Source organism: Tachysurus fulvidraco, chromosome 12, assembly GCF_022655615.1.
Source record: "Tachysurus fulvidraco isolate hzauxx_2018 chromosome 12, HZAU_PFXX_2.0, whole genome shotgun sequence".
Taxonomy (NCBI): Eukaryota; Metazoa; Chordata; class Actinopteri; order Siluriformes; family Bagridae; genus Tachysurus; species Tachysurus fulvidraco.
This window is the reverse complement of record NC_062529.1, coordinates 18,416,779-18,434,972: the sequence shown is the minus strand read 5'-3', so window position 1 is coordinate 18,434,972 and position 18,194 is coordinate 18,416,779. Positions and strand designations below refer to the sequence as shown.

The following is an 18,194-nucleotide window of genomic DNA, read 5'->3' as shown; positions in this document are numbered from 1 at the left end:
TTTATGACGGTTCACACGTGTTAAATGTAGTATGACTTTACAAACAGATCTCTGTCGCTTATAAACAAATAAACTACATTTCCCATAAGGAACAGTAAAAAAAAAGTATTCAATCAGTTTTTTTATGGTGTATGAAAATACCAAAATTCTACAAAAAATAAGACGTACTGTCACATATTCACGCTTTTAATATTCAAATCATAATGCATTTTAAGATTACATCCGAATTGTACAGTTTTCCTCAAAATACCCCATTTCCCATAATACAGTTTGACTTTATTTAACAGCCGATTGGCTGAACAGAGTCTAACCTCTATTTGGACCTCACCTGCTGTCAGTCGAGTGTTTTGCGCATGCGCACGCACTGAGTTGAGGCTTCAGACTTGGAGCTAAAACTCTGTACATAAGATGGCATTTTACAGCAGCCAATGTGGCCGACTTAACGCACTCCTTTCTCTGCGGATTGTAAAAGTGTCGTTCAGAGACCACGCGTGTAAACATTATTCCAGGGCGACTCTGGGAGAGCACCAGGTTAAAGATGCTAATGCTAATGCTAATGCTTACACCAGTGCTGCAGCCTCTAGCGAGCAGGTAACGTCAGAGAGGAAAAACTAGACTTTTTAGTTCTTATTGTTGTTTTATCGCGCTTTAAATAAGCTTTGTTATGATAAACATTAAGGTCAGGCAGAGTTTAATATGGGGGTAAAAGCTAACGCGACATGAGTGACGAAGTTAGCACTAGTTTTCTATAACTGCAGTTTAAAAGTAGTTCCGTCTGCAAGACCGATTACAGGTTAGTATTAATACGCGTGTCGTAATGAGGCAGTGATACACAAACATTTTAGACAAACAACCTTAGACCTGTTTTTATTCCAAGGGTTGTATAATAAAGCAGTTATATATTTTATAATAATTCTGAATCTGTCAGGAAATACTGTATATGTGTAGTATTTGTAGAAGTGTCCTAAATTTATGATGGATGTGATATATGAATAAAATTACTTATGATTAAATATCAACATACACAAAACATCCATGTCCATGGATATATATTCTGAGATTTTATAATCTTGTGTGAATCTCTTTTAAAAACGTATGTTAGTATGTTTCCGTGTACTTTTTTTTTTAACGTAGAATTTAAAATAAACATTTATTTTCTGCATTTTATGCATGAAAGCATAAAAAACAGCAGCTTGTTTTTCCCCTTGCATTGGATTCCAGTTATTCTTTAACACCGTGACACGTTCAAAGGTTTAAGGTCAAATCTGAAACCCCATGCTGAATTGACACACTGCATTTGTGCTTTGCTTTTTTTTTTTTTTTTACTGTTTTGAGAAGAAAAAAAACTTAAATGTCTCATTGAAATTGCAGTAAAATGATTCAGTCCACTTCAGTCATACCGCACGCATGTTGGTGAAAGTGACAGGTGGTTTGTTGGGCCTTTTTTTCTTGATTATTATTTATAATAAAATGATAAACGTGACTGATTTTTTTCCCACCTTTACATTCAGGAATTAACTATAGCAGGCGGTCGGAGACGGGTTTTAAAGGACGTCTTACCTTTCTCGGCGTTCCTCACGGACACGTTTGGAAGAAGACACAATTATCTGCGGATTTCCCTTACAGAAAAATGCAACCTTCGCTGTGAGTTGGATCAGTTTTCTAAAAGTGTTCTTTGCAGTCACTCATGAATGAAGCCAGTGAATTAGTCTAGAGGAAGGACACACACTAGTAATATCATATAACAGTGTGCAGCATTACTGTTATAGGATATATTATGTGGCATGCTGTTATAGGACAATAATCAGTTTTTGGGTTGTTTGATGTGGACTGATGCAAAGTCAATTTACTGACAAAGAGTCTTCTGTCCTGAAGACTTTCCCATGGTTTTTGTTTAACGTCAGTGTGTATTTAAATCCAGATAAAGTCAGATGATAAGATGGCTTATTATTTAGTTTGTTTGACTCATTATTTATTTTGAGTTATTCAAGGTACGGCTAAGTTATATTGCTTACCCTCAGGTCAGTACTGTATGCCAGAGGAAGGGGTGAAGCTGAGTCCAAAAGAACAGCTCTTATCTACAGAGGAGGTGCTTACTCTGGCTCGACTGTTTGTTCGAGAAGGAGTGGAGAAGATCCGCCTGACTGGAGGAGAACCTCTTATCCGCCCTGACGTCCTCCATATAATTGGTAATGATGGTGATGATAAAGTTCATGATGGTCATATTGTGAGTGCTGATGTGTCTTGTTGAAATTGTGACATTTACATTTACTGTATTTGGTAGATTAACTTATCCAGAGGGTTATGGGTCATCTTTACCATTGCTCAACGATCTAGTATTGTTTGCTTCATAGAAACCCTAGTGGTGATGTAAGATGTTTCAACTGGAGCCATCAACATAAATGACAAAATCTCAGCTATATATTGTATGTGTATATTGTGACTGTGTATCTTTATGTGACCAAAAACACATCTGTGTGTTACTCTGCACCAAAGATCTGGTCATAAAACCATATTAGTATTTGTGAAAATGTCAAAATCTGTCTAATATAAAGATTTTAGAATCTTCCATTTTCATCATCTTCTTAACGAGCCCGTTATTCTGTCCACTTCCAGCGGAAATGAAGAAAATAGAGGGTCTGAAGACCATCGCTGTAACTACTAATGGCATGAACCTCGCCAGGCTGCTGCCCAATCTAAAGAAAGCTGGAGTCAATTTGCTCAACGTCAGTCTTGACTCGTTAGTGCCAGCAAAGTTCGAGTTCATCGTTAGACGCAAAGGTGAGATTTAACAAAGTTTGACTTTGAGAGCACCAGACCTGGTGTTTTGTAAGCTGCCGGGCAAAGAAGCAAGCGATAGTACATGTTCATACCCTACATGACCAGAGGAGGGCGATATGTATTATCAGTTGACTAAGTGTCTAATTGTGACCCAAATGACACATTATAGACTACACACTTACACTATGTACTCTACTGTCAAATGTATGAATTGTAGTAGGGTTAAATTATCTTAAATGGAACAAGAAAGCTTTACTTACTGTGTCATGTCCATCTTGGAAATGTTTTCTCATCCAGCGTTTGGCAGCTCCGCCCCTCTTAAGCAAAGCTGCGGGTGTTGAGTTCACGAAGCGTCCAACATTCCACATTAATACATATTTTATACCGATTGAGTCATTCGGTTGTGAACGCATTACTCGTGCTATTTATACTAGAAAATGGTGTAGAATAGTACATGAGCATAAGGTTTGGGACATCCCTCTGGGAGGTGAAAAACAGGATTACTTTGTCTTCACATTAGCTTTTTCTATGTAAAATATGACCTGTGATTTTGCAATTTTTAGCTGAAAACAAGAAAGCAGGAAAGCAGGACTGCTCATGTTCTCTTTAGTTGGAAAGAAAAAGAAAACGTAGCCGTGACTTTTTCCATTACAGTTTTCTTAGTTTTGCTTGGCAAGCTAAATAACATTTCTGTTACATCCTCTCTCTAAAAAAAGTAATAAATAAATAAATAAACATTATGAAATATTCTGCTGCTTTTTAGGCAGAAAGGTTAGATGATTTTTCTGTAGTTTGCAGTTATATTTCATTGAAAGTGTTTTATGGTTCAGTCGTCCTGTTTTTTTTTTTTTTTGTTTTTTTTTCCCTTTCCTCTACTGCTAGAATTTCTTCGTTATACATACTGACATTCCTGAGATATTAACAACCGGTTGAAGAATAAGTAATTACAGTAATCAGATCTATTACAGGCTGACGAATGGATTAACGAAGGCAATCTAGCAGAGGTTGTGCTTTATATGAATATTAATTGACTACTGCAGCAATTGTTCTTAATCGTCCATTATTAGTGATTTGGATTAAACAGATCATCTACTGGGTTCTTTTCTAATTAAAAATTATTATTATTTTTTTTAATCATTGCTTCTATTTCTCACCCAAGTGCTACAGCTACCTACAGTAAATAGAGACCATTTTGAAAACTGGTGTTGCATTTCTTGAATCTTGTTGCTGACGTAGCTGAGCTTTAAAACAGCAAATGGGATAGCAGACTGTCGATCACTGGGTGGTGGATCCCTCAGTGCTGGAGACAGATGGAGCAGTGTGGCTCTGGAGATATAACAGCAGTACACAGGAAAACATGGCGAGCATGGGCAGTAAAGTTTGGTCCACTTTTTAACTCATGGTATTTCATGTATTTCTATTGAAATGGGTTGTATATGAGAAGGTGTCTCAGGCCCAGTTTGGGAATAGCTCTGCTCTACACATTTTACTATTTCTAATTCTCTAAGACATTAAGCCTGAACTAGGTGGAAATGTGCATCAATAGTGGGAGCGCAATAACATTTAAACTAATAGTTGTTGTACAAACGGGATTCTCAGAATTGTGGCCTGTATTAGAAATGTTTGGAGTATTAGAAATGAGCAACATCTGCTTTAAAATGTACAGCACGGTATCAGGATTTTTATGCAGGTTTTCTGATTCAATTTCTTCTTTTCTTTTTTTTTTCTTTCCTTCCAATTTCAGTATAATGTAGTGTAAATGTTTTCTACCTGGTATTAGATTATCTTTTTATTTTTCTCACACAGGTTTCCATAAGGTGATGGAAGGTATTGATAAAGCCATCGAATTGGGCTACAATCCAGTTAAGGTAAAATAATTGTGAAAATTATGGTGATAATTTTCATTAATGTGAATATTGTCTGTATTGTATGTCTGGCTAGTGGTGTAGGGATTAATGGAACATCCAAGAAAAAGGGATGTGGAGGTGGTTTTGATCCTGTGTGCCTAATAATTCCTTCAGTAACCTACAGACCGGTGTCCAGAGTGTAGAGTAACCTACGATTAGATGTCCAGAGTGTAGAGTAACCTACGATTAGATGTCCAGAGTGTAGAGTAACCTACGATTAGATGTCCAGAGTGTAGAGTAACCTACGATTAGATGTCCAGAGTGTAGAGTAACCTACGATTAGATGTCCAGAGTGTAGAGTAACCTACGATTAGATGTCCAGAGTGTTGAGTAACCTACGATTAGATGTCCAGAGTGTTGAGTAACCTACGATTAGATGTCCAGAGTGTAGAGTAACCTACGATTAGATGTCCAGAGTGTAGAGTAACCTACGATTAGATGTCCAGAGTGTAGAGTAACCTACGATTAGATGTCCAGAGTGTAGAGTAACCTACGATTAGATGTCCAGAGTGTAGAGTAACCTACGATTAGATGTCCAGAGTGTAGAGTAACCTACGATTAGATGTCCAGAGTGTAGAGTAGCCTACGATTAGATGTCCAGAGTGTAGAGTAGCCTACGATTAGATGTCCAGAGTGTTGAATAACCTACGATTAGGTGTCCAGAGTGTTGAGTAACCTACGATTAGGTGTCCAGAGTGTTGAGTAACCTACGATTAGGTGTCCAGAGTGTAGAGTAACCTACGATTAGGTGTCCAGAGTGTAGAGTAACCTACGATTAGGTGTCCAGAGTGTAGAGTAGCCTACGATTAGGTGTCCAGAGTGTTGAGTAGCCTACGATTAGGTGTCCAGAGTGTTGAGTAACCTACGATTAGGTGTCCAGAGTGTTGAGTAACCTACGATTAGATGTCCAGAGTGTAGAGTAACCTACGATTAGGTGTCCAGAGTGTTGAGTAACCTACGATTAGGTGTCCAGAGTGTTGAGTAGCCTACGATTAGGTGTCCAGAGTGTTGAGTAGCCTACGATTAGGTGTCCAGAGTGTTGAGTAACCTATGATTAGGTGTACAGAGTGTTTAGTAGCCTACGATTAGGTGTCCAGAGTGTTAAGTAACCTATGATTAGGTGTCCAGAGTGTTGAGTAACCTACAGACTGGTGTCCAGAGTGTTGAACAGCCTACGATTAGATGTATGTCCAGAGTGTTGAGTAACCTACGATTAGGTGTACAGAGTGTTGAGTAACCTATGACTAGGTGTCCAGTGTGTTGAGTAACCTATGATTAGGTGTCCAGTGTGTTGAGTAACCTACGATTAGATGTCCAGTGTGTTGAGTAACCTATGATTAGGTGTCCAGTGTGTTGAGTAACCTATGATTAGGTGTACAGTGTGTTGAGTAACCTATGATTAGGTGTCCAGTGTGTTGAGTAACCTATGATTAGATGTACAGTGTGTTGAGTAACCTATGATTAGATGTACAGTGTGTTGAGTAACCTACGATTAGGTGTACAGTGTGTTGAGTAACCTATGATTAGGTGTCCAGTGTGTTGAGTAACCTATGATTAGATGTACAGTGTGTTGAGTAACCTATGATTAGATGTACAGTGTGTTGAGTAACCTACGATTAGGTGTCCAGTGTGTTGAGTAACCTACGATTAGATGTCCAACCTATAATCAAATATCCAGAGATTTAAGGAAAACTGTCAAGTGCCCTGGGTGTTAAGTAACCCACACTCAGGTGTCCAGAGTTAAATAACCTATAGTCAGGTGTCCAGGACATTTAGTCAGATGACACAAGTCCACTTGAACCCAGAAGTCTAATTCATTGAGTAACATTCACCCAGATATCCAGAGTGTTGAGTAGTCTAATGAGTGGTCAAATGTTTGGACATCTGACTGCAAGTTACTCAAAGTCCTAAAGTTTTAAGCTTGCGTTGCTTGCAGGTGAATTGCGTGGTGATGAGAGGCCTGAACGAAGACGAGCTCCTGGACTTTGTGACTCTGACAGAGAGGAAGCCTCTCGACGTGCGCTTCATTGAGTACATGCCCTTTGATGGTAAACTTCCTTAACTTTTGTAAACTTTGCCAAGGCATATAATGACTCCTAATTCAGTGTGTACTGAAACCAACAGTAAAACATGTCACAGATTTTTACAGATTAGAGATATTGTCACATGAGCTGTCAGTCAGAGAGGGGGATAGAAAACACACCCAAGCAATAAGCACTTTCTCGCTTAGTTCACTGTGGCTGACATTTTATTTTAAAAGCCCTGAAGTTGTAATATGTCCTGTAATATATTCATTAGACATTTTTTAACATCTGTAAGCCTGGAAGATCGGTGTATGTTGTACACAGTGACCACGTCTTTTTTTTTATTTTATCCTCCTCTGTAGGCAATAAGTGGAACTTCCGCAAGATGGTGAGTTATGCAGAGATGCTGGACCGCATTAAGCAGCACTGGCCGAGTCTGGAGCCGCTTCCTGGGGACGAGACGGGGACCGCCAAGGTCGGCCCTGATTAAATCATCCCAACCAAAACTTATTTGTTATGTTAAGTCTTCATCAAGATACAGAAAGCACGTCTGGCTTAAATATGTACGGCTGTATATCGCGATACAAAAGGTCATTAAAATCTCAAATCCTCAGCTTGCAGAGAGAAATGCACACAGCATCTCTTCCATGTATCTACCCTTAATCTGTTCCTATTTATACATTCATTCACTTATCTATTCATTCGGCGGGGTGAGGAGGAGGGGTGGGTTGGGGGGGGGTGTGTGTGAGGTGTTGTGTTTTTTGATCCAATTTTTGTTGTAAACCTTTAAGTCCCCTGTGATGTCCACAGTTTGTTCATGGTTTGATTCTTTGGTGTGTGTGTGTGTGTGTGTGTGTGTGTGTGTGTGTGTGTGTGTGGTCTCAGGCTTTCAGAGTACCAGGATTTCAGGGGCAGCTGGGTTTCATCACCTCCATGTCAGATCATTTCTGTGGCTCCTGCAACCGTTTGCGCATCACAGCCGACGGCAACCTGAAGGTACATTTCTGTGTGTGTGTGTGTGTGTGTGTGTATACACACGTGGTCAGCTGAGGTGGTCCTTAAAATGCATCTTGCTTTGTATTGTTTAAGTTTTATGCCATGGCATGTTTTCTGCTTGGGTCTGTAAGAGGTCTGAGAACTAGTTGTGTGTGTTGCAGGTGTGTTTGTTCGGAAACTCAGAGGTGTCTTTGAGAGACTGTCTGCGCTCTGGAGCATCTGATGAGGAACTTCTGCAGATAATAGGAGCTGCAGTGGGGCGGAAGAAGAAACAACACGCTGGTACACAAATTCACTCACTGAACAAACCCGACCTTCACATAGACGTGTTTTATCGGTCTTCTCCATGCCCTTGTTTGATGTCTCAATTCATGTTTTTATATGGAATTAAATCTTTATATTTATACTGATTCCAGTGTTTTAATATGATCCTCAAGTCATACGTCTCCATGGAAATCATCTCTCTGATTCAGGCGTTTTACAAACACCTCTTTATTGGAGTCTAATGCAAAAACAGTTTGTCTTTTCCACCTAAATGCTTGTCTGTCTGTCTGTTCTTATCTCTGTAGGCATGTTCAGTATATCCCAGATGAAGAACAGGCCAATGATCCTCATTGGTGGGTGACACAGCTGTACGTAATAGACCTTTAAGCAGTTATCATTTCCCTTAAGTTGTCAGACTAAATTAATTCTCCAAATACTAATACTAAAAAAATCGCAGTGAGTACTAATCAGCATAAACCATTGTGACTGAATGTCTAATGTTTTTCTGTTGATTATTTAGGCTGTAGAATGTCAATATGCTGGACCCTACTGTATGCAGTTCTCATGTCATTAATAAGATACATCTTGGGATTATTCATTACTCTGTTAAACTTGAATATTAATGAATAAATGGGTGGCACAAAGCTTTCACAGACAGAAACTACTATCTTTGCTTAAGAAAGCAACAGAATATATATATATATGATTTGTGCTGAACCTGTTTGTTTATTTATTTATTCATTGTTCCTCAGCTGGAGAAGGCAGCCGGCCAGCTCCCATATTAAGAAGTGAGCCGCATAGGCATCCCGTCCCTACTTTCCACACACTTCTGCGAGGCCGAGCATCGTCACCCTTTGAGAACCCTTACTACCTACACCACAGTGTCCAAGCTAGCGAGGACTTGCGCAGCAGCACTTTTACCATGAATGCACCAGCTTCGACAAACTTTGGCATCTCTCGGGAAAAGGAGACGCCACAAAATGTTTACCACGTCCATCAGGGAAGGAGGCAGGTTTTCCCTAAGCAATTTTGTATTAATCAGTCTCCTGATTTTGAGTTTGCTTCCAATTCTGAAACGCACACAGGCAGTTTTGCACGGCTGAGACACGCACACAGACTTGTTGGCTTTATCAGGCCCAATTCGCTGAGAGGTATTCAGTCTTTCTCCACATCTCTTCTTAGCACTTTAATCTCCAAACAGAGAAACACAATGCAGCAGAATGTAAGGGAGTGTCACTTCCAGAAGGATGCATGCGAGACCTTTAGTGTATCCTGTCACACCTCAAACCAAGAGGAAACATCTGACACGCTCACCCACACTGACGCGCACGGCAAGGCCTCGATGGTGAACATAGGAGATAAAGCAGTGACGCGTCGAACTGCCACGGCGAGCGCCCGCGTTATTCTAGGCTCCAAATCTTTCAGCCTGGTCCGTGCCAACCAGATAGCTAAGGGTGACGCTTTGGCTGTCGCACAGCTAGCAGGCTTCATGGCTGCGAAACAAACATCTGGTCTCATTCCTCTTTGCCACCCTGTATCCCTCGACCACACCTCTATCAGCGTGGAGCTACTGGAAGAAGGGCATGTGGCTGTTGTCCTGGCAACTTGCCAGGCAACAGGCCGCACCGGAGTGGAGATGGAGGCTCTGACTGCTGTGTCAGTGGCTGCCCTGGCACTCTATGACATGTGTAAGGCAGTCAGTCGTGATATAGTTATTACCGACATCAGACTTTTGAGTAAGACTGGAGGACAACGGGGTGATTTCATCGCACCAGCTAATACTAAACCACACACAGATCATATGTAGCTACATCAAGCTGACGTATTTGCCTGTAACAAAGCTCTTAAAATTCTTTATGGTGCCTTTAGAATTCTTAATATTGTATTCATACACTTTTTAGTGCTCATTGCCTTTGTAGCAGATAAACTACATCCTGACTAAAATTCTTCTGTATTTTTTGAGTGTGACATTTGTAAAGTCTTGACGAGTGTTAATGAAATATAGCGCAACTTTTTGAAAGGGAACTTTGTATTAGGATTGATATATGAGCAGAAATGTCACTCTGATGTAATCACTACGACAGTGTTAATGACCTGTGATGTCAAGGATCCACTCAGCGTTCTTGACGATATCAGTTTTTGTTGTTTTATTCTGTGTAGAAATATTTTACCTTGCAACAGTGTTCCACCTCATCTTTAAGATGCCCATTTGGGCGGAAATACAGGAACTGTGTGATGTAAGGTTCCTGGACCTGGGCAGCAACAAAGTCCAGATACACTGTGCCAGTCAGATGGTCTTCACTGGGCAGCAGAGGTCTTGCTATGTGCCGTTATCCCCCCCACATCACACAACCACTAAGGATATGGTGAAACCAATCACGATTGCTCAAAATTGTCATCCTTTATCCATCAAGGATGAAGAATTATACAAGGAACCAGACAGACTTTGTAGTTTTTGTAAAATGTTGTATCTACAGGAGTGCTTTTTTTTTTTTACTGACAAACATCTGCAAACATCATGGACTTCAGCTGTCATGAAGCTGATTACTGGACATCAGAGGCAAAGTTAGGTAAAGCCTAGTCCTAACCATCATGCCATGTCAATAAAGTATCACATTTTGTCAATTCCCACTCAGTTAAAATGAATGATGATAATGTGGGTTTACTTGATTTATGGCAACTATAGTTCCTCCATCATAGTCATATTCATGGTTAGATTTAATGAGCGATGATTTTGATGCACTGAACAAAGAGAAGAAAATGTCCTAAACCGTCCTCAAAGACTGCAGCGAATCTACGGACGCACAGAGTCAGTCGGAAACCAAAGAAAGCTAGAGATAATATTTAGTTGTTTATAAATCTAAGCGTTGTTTCATCATATCTGTAACCGTAGTTACACCACCAAGTTTGCATTTGTGTGGTGGCGCATGAAAACCTCACACGCTGACGTGTCGACACTTTCTAACATATGACATTAAAGAAAGATTTTTCTGAACTGAAACGTGTTTCTCTTTTGCATTTCCCAAATGAAAATAAAGGTCTAACACTTCAGGGAGAAAATTGCTTTATAAAGAAAAAGAAAAACTCGATCAAATCGCTGTTGACTCTGTGAGCAAGGTTTAGACATTTATTTTAAGTAAAGAGATTGTTTGTAGTCTCTGCAACACAGCACTAGTTTAATGTAACCTGGGCAAGCTTAAACAGTAAATAAAAGTTTCTACAATTCAGTTGACATGACAGGCTTTCCATTCAGTTTAGAATTACAACTCGTGTGTGTCTAGTGGGTTTCCAGTTAACATAAGAATAAGAAGTTTGATAAGTGGGATAAGTCTCGTATGGGACTGTATACTGAAGAGGACGGTGGTGTAACACATTACAACCAGAGGGCAGTGTTGATCTTTGAGCAGGATGCGTCGAAGAGAATAAGAAAGAGCCGTAAGGGAAACAGGTTTATTTTACCCTACAAAAGGATTGATGGCGAGCAAAAACAAAAACATTAAACAAAAAAAAATAATAATAATTGAAAGCTATTTATACTCGAAAATCTGACATACGAAGACCACAGTATAGTTACTCATATTTATACTTCTCATGTAACATTTTTGCTGTAATGTGTATACATACAAAATATAGCAAACTAAATAAGGCAAATAAATAGACTCAATTTACAGGAAAAACAAACAAACAAACAAACAAAAAAAAAACTGGAACATTCCTCAACATATTTTTCCTTTTTCCTACCCCCCCCCCCCCCCCCCCCAACTATAGTGGCATACAAATGAACATGTTTAGAACTATACATCTTTTAGGTGAAGTTCATAAGTCATCCTTTCAAAATAGCTGTTCTGCACATTATACAACCTGCAGCTGGACGAAACCAAGGGCGCGTAACTGCTGAAATTCTTACCTGGGGTAATTACTTAATAATACCATAATATACATCTTCTATAGCAAAAGATAACCAATTATTACCTAAACTAGTGCATAAAGGTGAAAGGCAACAATACAAAGATATAAAAGATTTTTTTTTTTTTTTTTTTAAAGCTGGAGTGATGCACAGAGGCAATGGAAATCGGTGCTCTTTGTTTGAGTTATGCTCAATTTAATAGAACTACATTCCCTATATTTTCGTCACCTTTTGACTGTTGACAAACACAAACCAAATGTATTTTAAGGGAGGCGAAACGGCCCTGAGTATCCTGTTGAGAACATAACCGAATATCAGGGTCAAATCAGTTCGCCTCAATAGAGAGCTCCACTCAATAGTAGGACTCATAATAGTTGAGAAGATCCAAATTTCCGTAGCTACAAAAACATACAAAACGCAACCCTGTTTTACTCTTGTTTGTCCTTCCTTAAGCTGCACTGTGCTTCGCTTTTTTTATTATTATTATTATTTATTTAAATAATGGTGAGCCAAATGGGTGTGTACATATTGAGGGGGTGGCTAAAGGCTGGCTTTCAAAAAGTGCATCAAGCAACAAGCTACATTTATTATTCTTTCCGTTGAGTTCGGCCAGTCAATGACCAAATATACATACAAAAACGAAACAAAACTAAAATACTAATAATAGTAATACTGTTGGTTTTGAATACCTACACGACACTGGACTGAAGATGAAAATGAAAGCTGACAGCTTTTTCTTTCCTTTACTGATAAACATCTATTCTCAGTTGGCACAATCTCCTTCGCCTTCATTATCGTCACTGTTTTTAATACATATTTCCGACGCGAGGGCCATTCCAAAGTGTCAAAAGTGTCTTTTTCCATTTGGCATACTGTGTTTTTATAGTGTTATTTTAAAGGAGAAATGACCTCTCACCACTGAGTTGAAGGAAAAGGAGGGGGGAAAACCGCTCAGAAGAGCAACAGACCTTGTACTAGCTTCAGAAAAAAGCGGTCCGTTAACAGAGTTACTGTAATACATTACACCACACGGACCTAAGCTTTAACCTAAGTGTTGGTAATTATTAGCACATACTGATACTAAATCGAGAATTGGATGTGCTCCAGCCCTCGGCTAATTATCTAATCAACTTAAGGTAATTAGCTCATGTGAAATTATTAAATAAGGCAGTGTTGATTAGCTTGGATAAGTTAGACCAGACACATACTGTAGTACTTTTGGTGTAGAGTTAAGGAGGAAACCTGTCCTTCTGAAAAGAATAATGAGAATCTCACTGTAAGGGTGCCAAGTCCACCTTTTGGCTTAATGAGAAAATATCTTAAGTGTCCTTTTGGCACCAAGCAGCACAGCCATGCACGTTCAACAGCACAGACCTGAACCAGACAAAGATTACCGGCAAATCTCTTAGAAGACGCACATAATCTCATGACCTTCTGAATACGGTTCTCCCACAGGGCTAGGAGAACCGTGCACAAAAGGTGCAATCTACAATCAGGATAAAGCCCAGCCTTTCAATTTGGGCTTCTCTCAATCAGCTAGGCATAAAGTTGTTTTTTTTTTCATTCTGCATCCCACTAGCACAAGTACCATAAAGATAAAAACCATACTTTATATAGAATTTCCTGCTGATTTTCACGTTTCAATCTTTTGCTGTGGCATCAAGGACTTGACCGGAACCTTTATCACAATTTTTTTTCCCCTCCAGACTTCCCCATTCTTTATACCTCTTATTCCTGGGAGCCAAAAACATCCAAAAACGTGACAATGCCCACACAAACTTTACGGCTATAACACTTAACATACTGTACATAACATGAAAAACAAGCAAAAACTAGATGAAAAAAGAAAAAAGAAGTGGGCTGCACGTAGACCTTGAGTTTATCAAAGTAAGACTGTTCAAGAAGGTTTCCAAAAAGTCAGGTAATCTTGCAGTTGCACTGTAAACCTTTTTAAACCGAACGAACCCTCGTTAGCTTTTGAATTGTCGTCACAATGTAAGAAGTGCACTACTTTGGTGATTTAGTTTAACAAGCTTCACTAGTGATGGGGCATCACAGATTTGGATCACTGATCTTTTTTTGTTGCTTTTTTTTTTTTTTTAAACACATGAAGGAAATGCGTATCAAATGAAAGTATTAGAAGTACAAACTAGAAAGTATGAATAAGAATTAAAAAAGGTTTTCGTAACTAGAATGTTTGTTTCTTTTTTCCCCTTGTATAAATAAATATAGAAATGCCGTTCTACTTGCATTTGTTGTTGTCTACTACATATTAACTTTCCTGATTTTTGCTTTGGCACCAGGTAATGCCACCGCAATCCATGGAAAATCTTTTTACTTGCCGATGAGGCGTGCCTACAGCATCGTCCTCGTCTCAGAGCATTTCGATTCCTGGCGGTATCTTTTCCTAGAAGTGCTGTGCTTTCTCAGCAATTCCGACTCGTCCCCCATGTCCTCTTTGGGAATGCCGTCGGAATGGGGAGGCACTTGGGTAAAAGGGTATCACAGCCAACATGACTGAGACCACAGTGTCCTGTTTTTCCAAGCTGGCCATCCCAACATTAAAGGGTTCACCTCCTTCATTTTTAACCACTTGTGTCTGTGCTGTCTCCAAGTTGTCAAACATTTGGAAAAAAATAAAAATAATTTGGACCCACTACTTAACTGCGTTAAGATATGGGTATCTTTCTGTCTCTCTCTCTCTCTCTCTTTTTTTTTAGTTCCCATATACACCAATGGTCTTCTTAGTCAAAGCACCACAGATATAGTTGAGAGAGAGGCACATGGGGTATCAGCACCTAATGTGAATGGCAGTGTCTTTCAACATTTTTTTTTATTTTTATTTTTTTGAGAAGTGGCTGCATGAATGCCTCAATCTTCTGTACAAATTTTCCCCCAAAAAGAACTAGTTCTATTAGTTATGGTACCAGGTCCTGACCTGCTATCTTGGTACTGAGATCTTAAGAACTGGACCATAGCCTGTGTGCTCAGGTATTCCATGGTGGTTACAATTTGAGTTGGCTTGAAGAAATGAACCATTGGCTATGGGAGGAGGAAGACTATGTAGGATGTAAGATAAGAACAAGGTTAGCCTATTTATTGAGCACAGTGCTGTAAGAATTACAGACACCCCGAGAACACTAGGAATCTGTCTGCCTTTAGGATGCGAGCCATCACGGGTTAGGACGTTTGGTTGAATAGGTAGGCAGATGGCAGTTAGGATTTTTTTTTTCCTTCACATACAGTATACAAGTCAGTGAATTAAAGTTGTCCAGAAGTCAATGTCAATAGTTGACCTTGGTGATGGGTCTTTCGCGGACACCGCTTTCCACAAGCTGGTTGACGGACCGCTTGCGATTGCGTTTGAGCTTCGACAGGTCCTTATCAAACACTTCTCCTGAGCGAAGGGCGGACACCAGGTCATCAAACTCGCCCACTTCCTCCGACACACCCACTCCTGCGCTCTTCTTCGCCCTCCTTTCTCGCTCCCTCTGGTCTTTCAGCTGGGGTGGTACAGACATAGAAATTATAGTAGACACCAGGGTGATTTAATCATTCTAATTAAATCAATGACGGTTCAAAATGGGAAATTTTTTAATTCCATTTTCTCATTTTGAAGCCTGTGGTCACCTACAGATCCCCAAGAAACAACAAAAATGCATGGTAAGGGTAGATAAGCCTCTAATGAGCCTCCAGTGGTTCATACTTTGCTTATTTGTTCTTTTTATATGTCTAACTGAAAGACAGAATCAAGTTTAGGAGAATAAAATACATGTCTCGAATATTTTTGGTAATCTCCGTGGCATACCACAAGGCTCAATACTCTGTCCAGTTTTATTTTTCTTGTACATGTTGTGGCTTGGCCTGTCTCCTGAGCAGCATGAACTAAATGGTCACATGTATAAATATACAGATGTAACATAGCTTTGTATATTAGTAATAGAAATTACATCAGTGGCTTAGATAAAGTAGTAATCTGTGTCTCCTAAATAAAGTGTGTGCAAGTTTACATGCTAATCAGCAGTTCCTCCTGCTAATCTAAATAGCTGAGGGATGAGAGGAAATTAAAGAGTTGCTTGGTTCCCATACTCTTTCTGCTCTCTGCTAACATTCCCGACATTCCCTGGAGAAGACCACTGAGAGTTCTGGCTAAAGTAAAGAGGGGCTTTAGGTCTACTGACAGCTGATTGGATGGAATGACCATTTCACAAAGATTGGGATGGGGTGGGGGATGGGGGGTGGGTAAACAAGTACATGCTGAAACTCTGTACAGAGATTTATGAGCAAAACCTAAACAATTGGTCACAATGGAAAGAACAAACAAAAGCAGGGCCAGGGGAGGTGCCTTATTCTGAATCTGCTGCTTTGATTAAGAAATTAAAGGATTGATGAATGATTGGAGGATATGAACTCTATAATTACTGCTCTGGCTATTAAAGGAGTCCTAAAGAGACATGAAAATGATCTCCACCGAGACCAGCAGTTAAGGACTATTTAAACGGGGCATAATTGTGCACAGAAAGTTATTTAGTTGAGAGGAGAGGAAACCAGAGGCTATAGGCTGTATCTGTAGCATGTGGCTCACCATGGCCTCCATGCGTGCTCGCTTCTCTTCCTCCTCCTTGCGACGCTGCATGTTCTCCAGGTCTTGACGAGCCTCGTTGAACGACTGCAGGAAGGTGTCGAAGATCCCGAAGAACTCATCTGGCTGCATGTTCACCTGTTCCTCTCCAAAGTGCTTCAGTGACTTGGCAAACTGAAAAAAGAAGTGACAAGAGCATCTGAAACAACAAGCATTTATAACTTAATTTAATTAAAACACACTAAAAACAGACCAGCGATTAAAAGCTTAACAAGTGTTTCCAAGCGTGTGTAACTGGATTTCTCAAAAAGCTCACTCTGAATGCTCTCTATAAGGAGAGAATATACAACATGGACATACAGTAACCTTCTTACAGGACAGCTAACAAACACACACAACAACATGCTGTAGCTGACTTGAACTTGAATCTACTTTATGCAGCGCTGCACACTGCAATGCTAGTTACCATAAAATTGAAAGATAGATACTTTTTTGATTACGGGTTATTATATAATAAAGGTTATTGTTTTACAGTACTATGATTATGGTTATTTGAATTCAACTGCAGATGAAATAGAACAGATGCAGCTAAATTAAACCTGTAGTGACAAGAAAAAACAGAGAAAACCCAGAAGTGGGAGAACTGCTAGTCTCAGTACAAGTTAATTCGTCATTACTTACATTCGTCATTATTCGTCATTACAGTAAAAAATCAATTCGATTCAAGTTTATTTGTATAGCGCTTTTTACAATAGACATTGTCTCAAAGCAACTTTATAGAACATAAACATAGAGCAGAAGGTAAACATAAGGAATGATAAAAGAAATAACGAATAATAAAAGAAAAAGAATTAACAGAATAAAAAAAATTCAAGATTATTATTAGATATATTTAGTTCACAATGTGTATGTATTTATCCCCAATGAGCAAGTCTGAGGTACCTCAGGCAGCAGTGGCAAGGAAAAACTCCCTTAGATGTTAAAGAAAGAAACCTTGAGAGGAACCAGACACAAAGGGGAACCTCATCCTCATCTGGGTGACACTGGGGGTGTGATTGTAATATACAGAAAACTCGGACTTCTTAGGATCAGACATTAGTGGAAAAGCACCAGAGAGTATTCATTTAGTGTAGCTCTAGTAAACTAATGACCCTCTTCCCAGTCATGGCTGTTCTCTCAGGGGTGTTTTTGTGCAATCGACGCAATACTGCAACACGTAAAAGCGAGGTTATGATGTTTTACAATTATGGTAAGGTATAAATACGTAAATACAGGTAAGACACTGTGTACCTGTTGTGCACCTGGTAAGTACATCCTCCCTGCTGATGCAGTGCCACATCATTCATCTGTGTATGTACGTACTGAGCGAGCTACATCAATCTCAACTATGAACTGCTAACAGTGCACGATAACAAGAAAAGGCCTCATTGCTCCTGTGTGCGTGATGGATGAGGTCACGCCTCATTAGACTACCATATGTCTTCTCTTATCACTACCACCTGTCCACTGATTACTGCCAGATAGAGAGAGAGAGAGAGAGAGAGAGAGAGAGAGAGAGAGAGAGAGAGAGAGAGAGAGAGAGAGAGTATTCTTGGCTTCAACAGCACTCTTTCTTACATAACTCTCGAAGTTTGACATTTGATTTTTAACGCATACTTTATAAAAATAAAAGGAAAAAAGAAAAAGAAATGACCCAGACTTATACACAGCAAGGCCTTGGTCTTTAGGTCTTT

General features: G+C 39.6%; 2 protein-coding genes across 9 annotated transcripts in view; one reads left to right on the top strand and one right to left on the bottom strand.

Moving 5' to 3' along the window:
- Positions 1-303: 303 nt before the first annotated feature.
- mocs1 (molybdenum cofactor synthesis 1) lies at positions 304-10,967 on the top strand. 3 transcript variants are annotated; one of them, XM_027168394.2, is made up of 11 exons: positions 304-591; positions 1,512-1,644; positions 2,022-2,189; positions 2,617-2,781; positions 4,588-4,649; positions 6,625-6,736; positions 7,075-7,187; positions 7,598-7,708; positions 7,870-7,990; positions 8,278-8,325; positions 8,725-10,967. In XM_027168394.2, exons 1-11 carry the CDS (start codon positions 409-411, stop codon positions 9,777-9,779), a joined length of 2,271 nt encoding a protein of 756 aa, XP_027024195.2. In that variant the 5' UTR covers positions 304-408; the 3' UTR covers positions 9,780-10,967. The 3 variants fall into 3 exon arrangements, with proteins under 3 accessions (XP_027024195.2, XP_047677121.1, XP_047677120.1); XM_047821165.1 differs by having other exon boundaries at positions 305-591; positions 8,278-8,340; positions 8,725-9,325; XM_047821164.1 differs by lacking the exon at positions 304-591 and adding an exon at positions 1,310-1,426.
- Positions 10,968-14,955: 3,988 nt separating this feature from the next.
- Positions 14,956-18,194, bottom strand: part of daam2 (dishevelled associated activator of morphogenesis 2) — a 106,472-nt gene continuing 103,233 nt past the window's right edge. For all 6 annotated transcript variants that reach the window (XM_047821162.1, XM_047821159.1, XM_027168393.2 and 3 more), the window contains 2 exons: positions 16,465-16,635; positions 14,956-15,382 (listed from right to left, as the gene is read on the bottom strand). In XM_047821162.1, the coding sequence (XP_047677118.1) occupies positions 15,164-15,382; positions 16,465-16,635 (390 nt within the window). In that variant the 3' untranslated portion in view covers positions 14,956-15,163. The remainder of the gene's footprint in view (positions 15,383-16,464; positions 16,636-18,194) is intronic.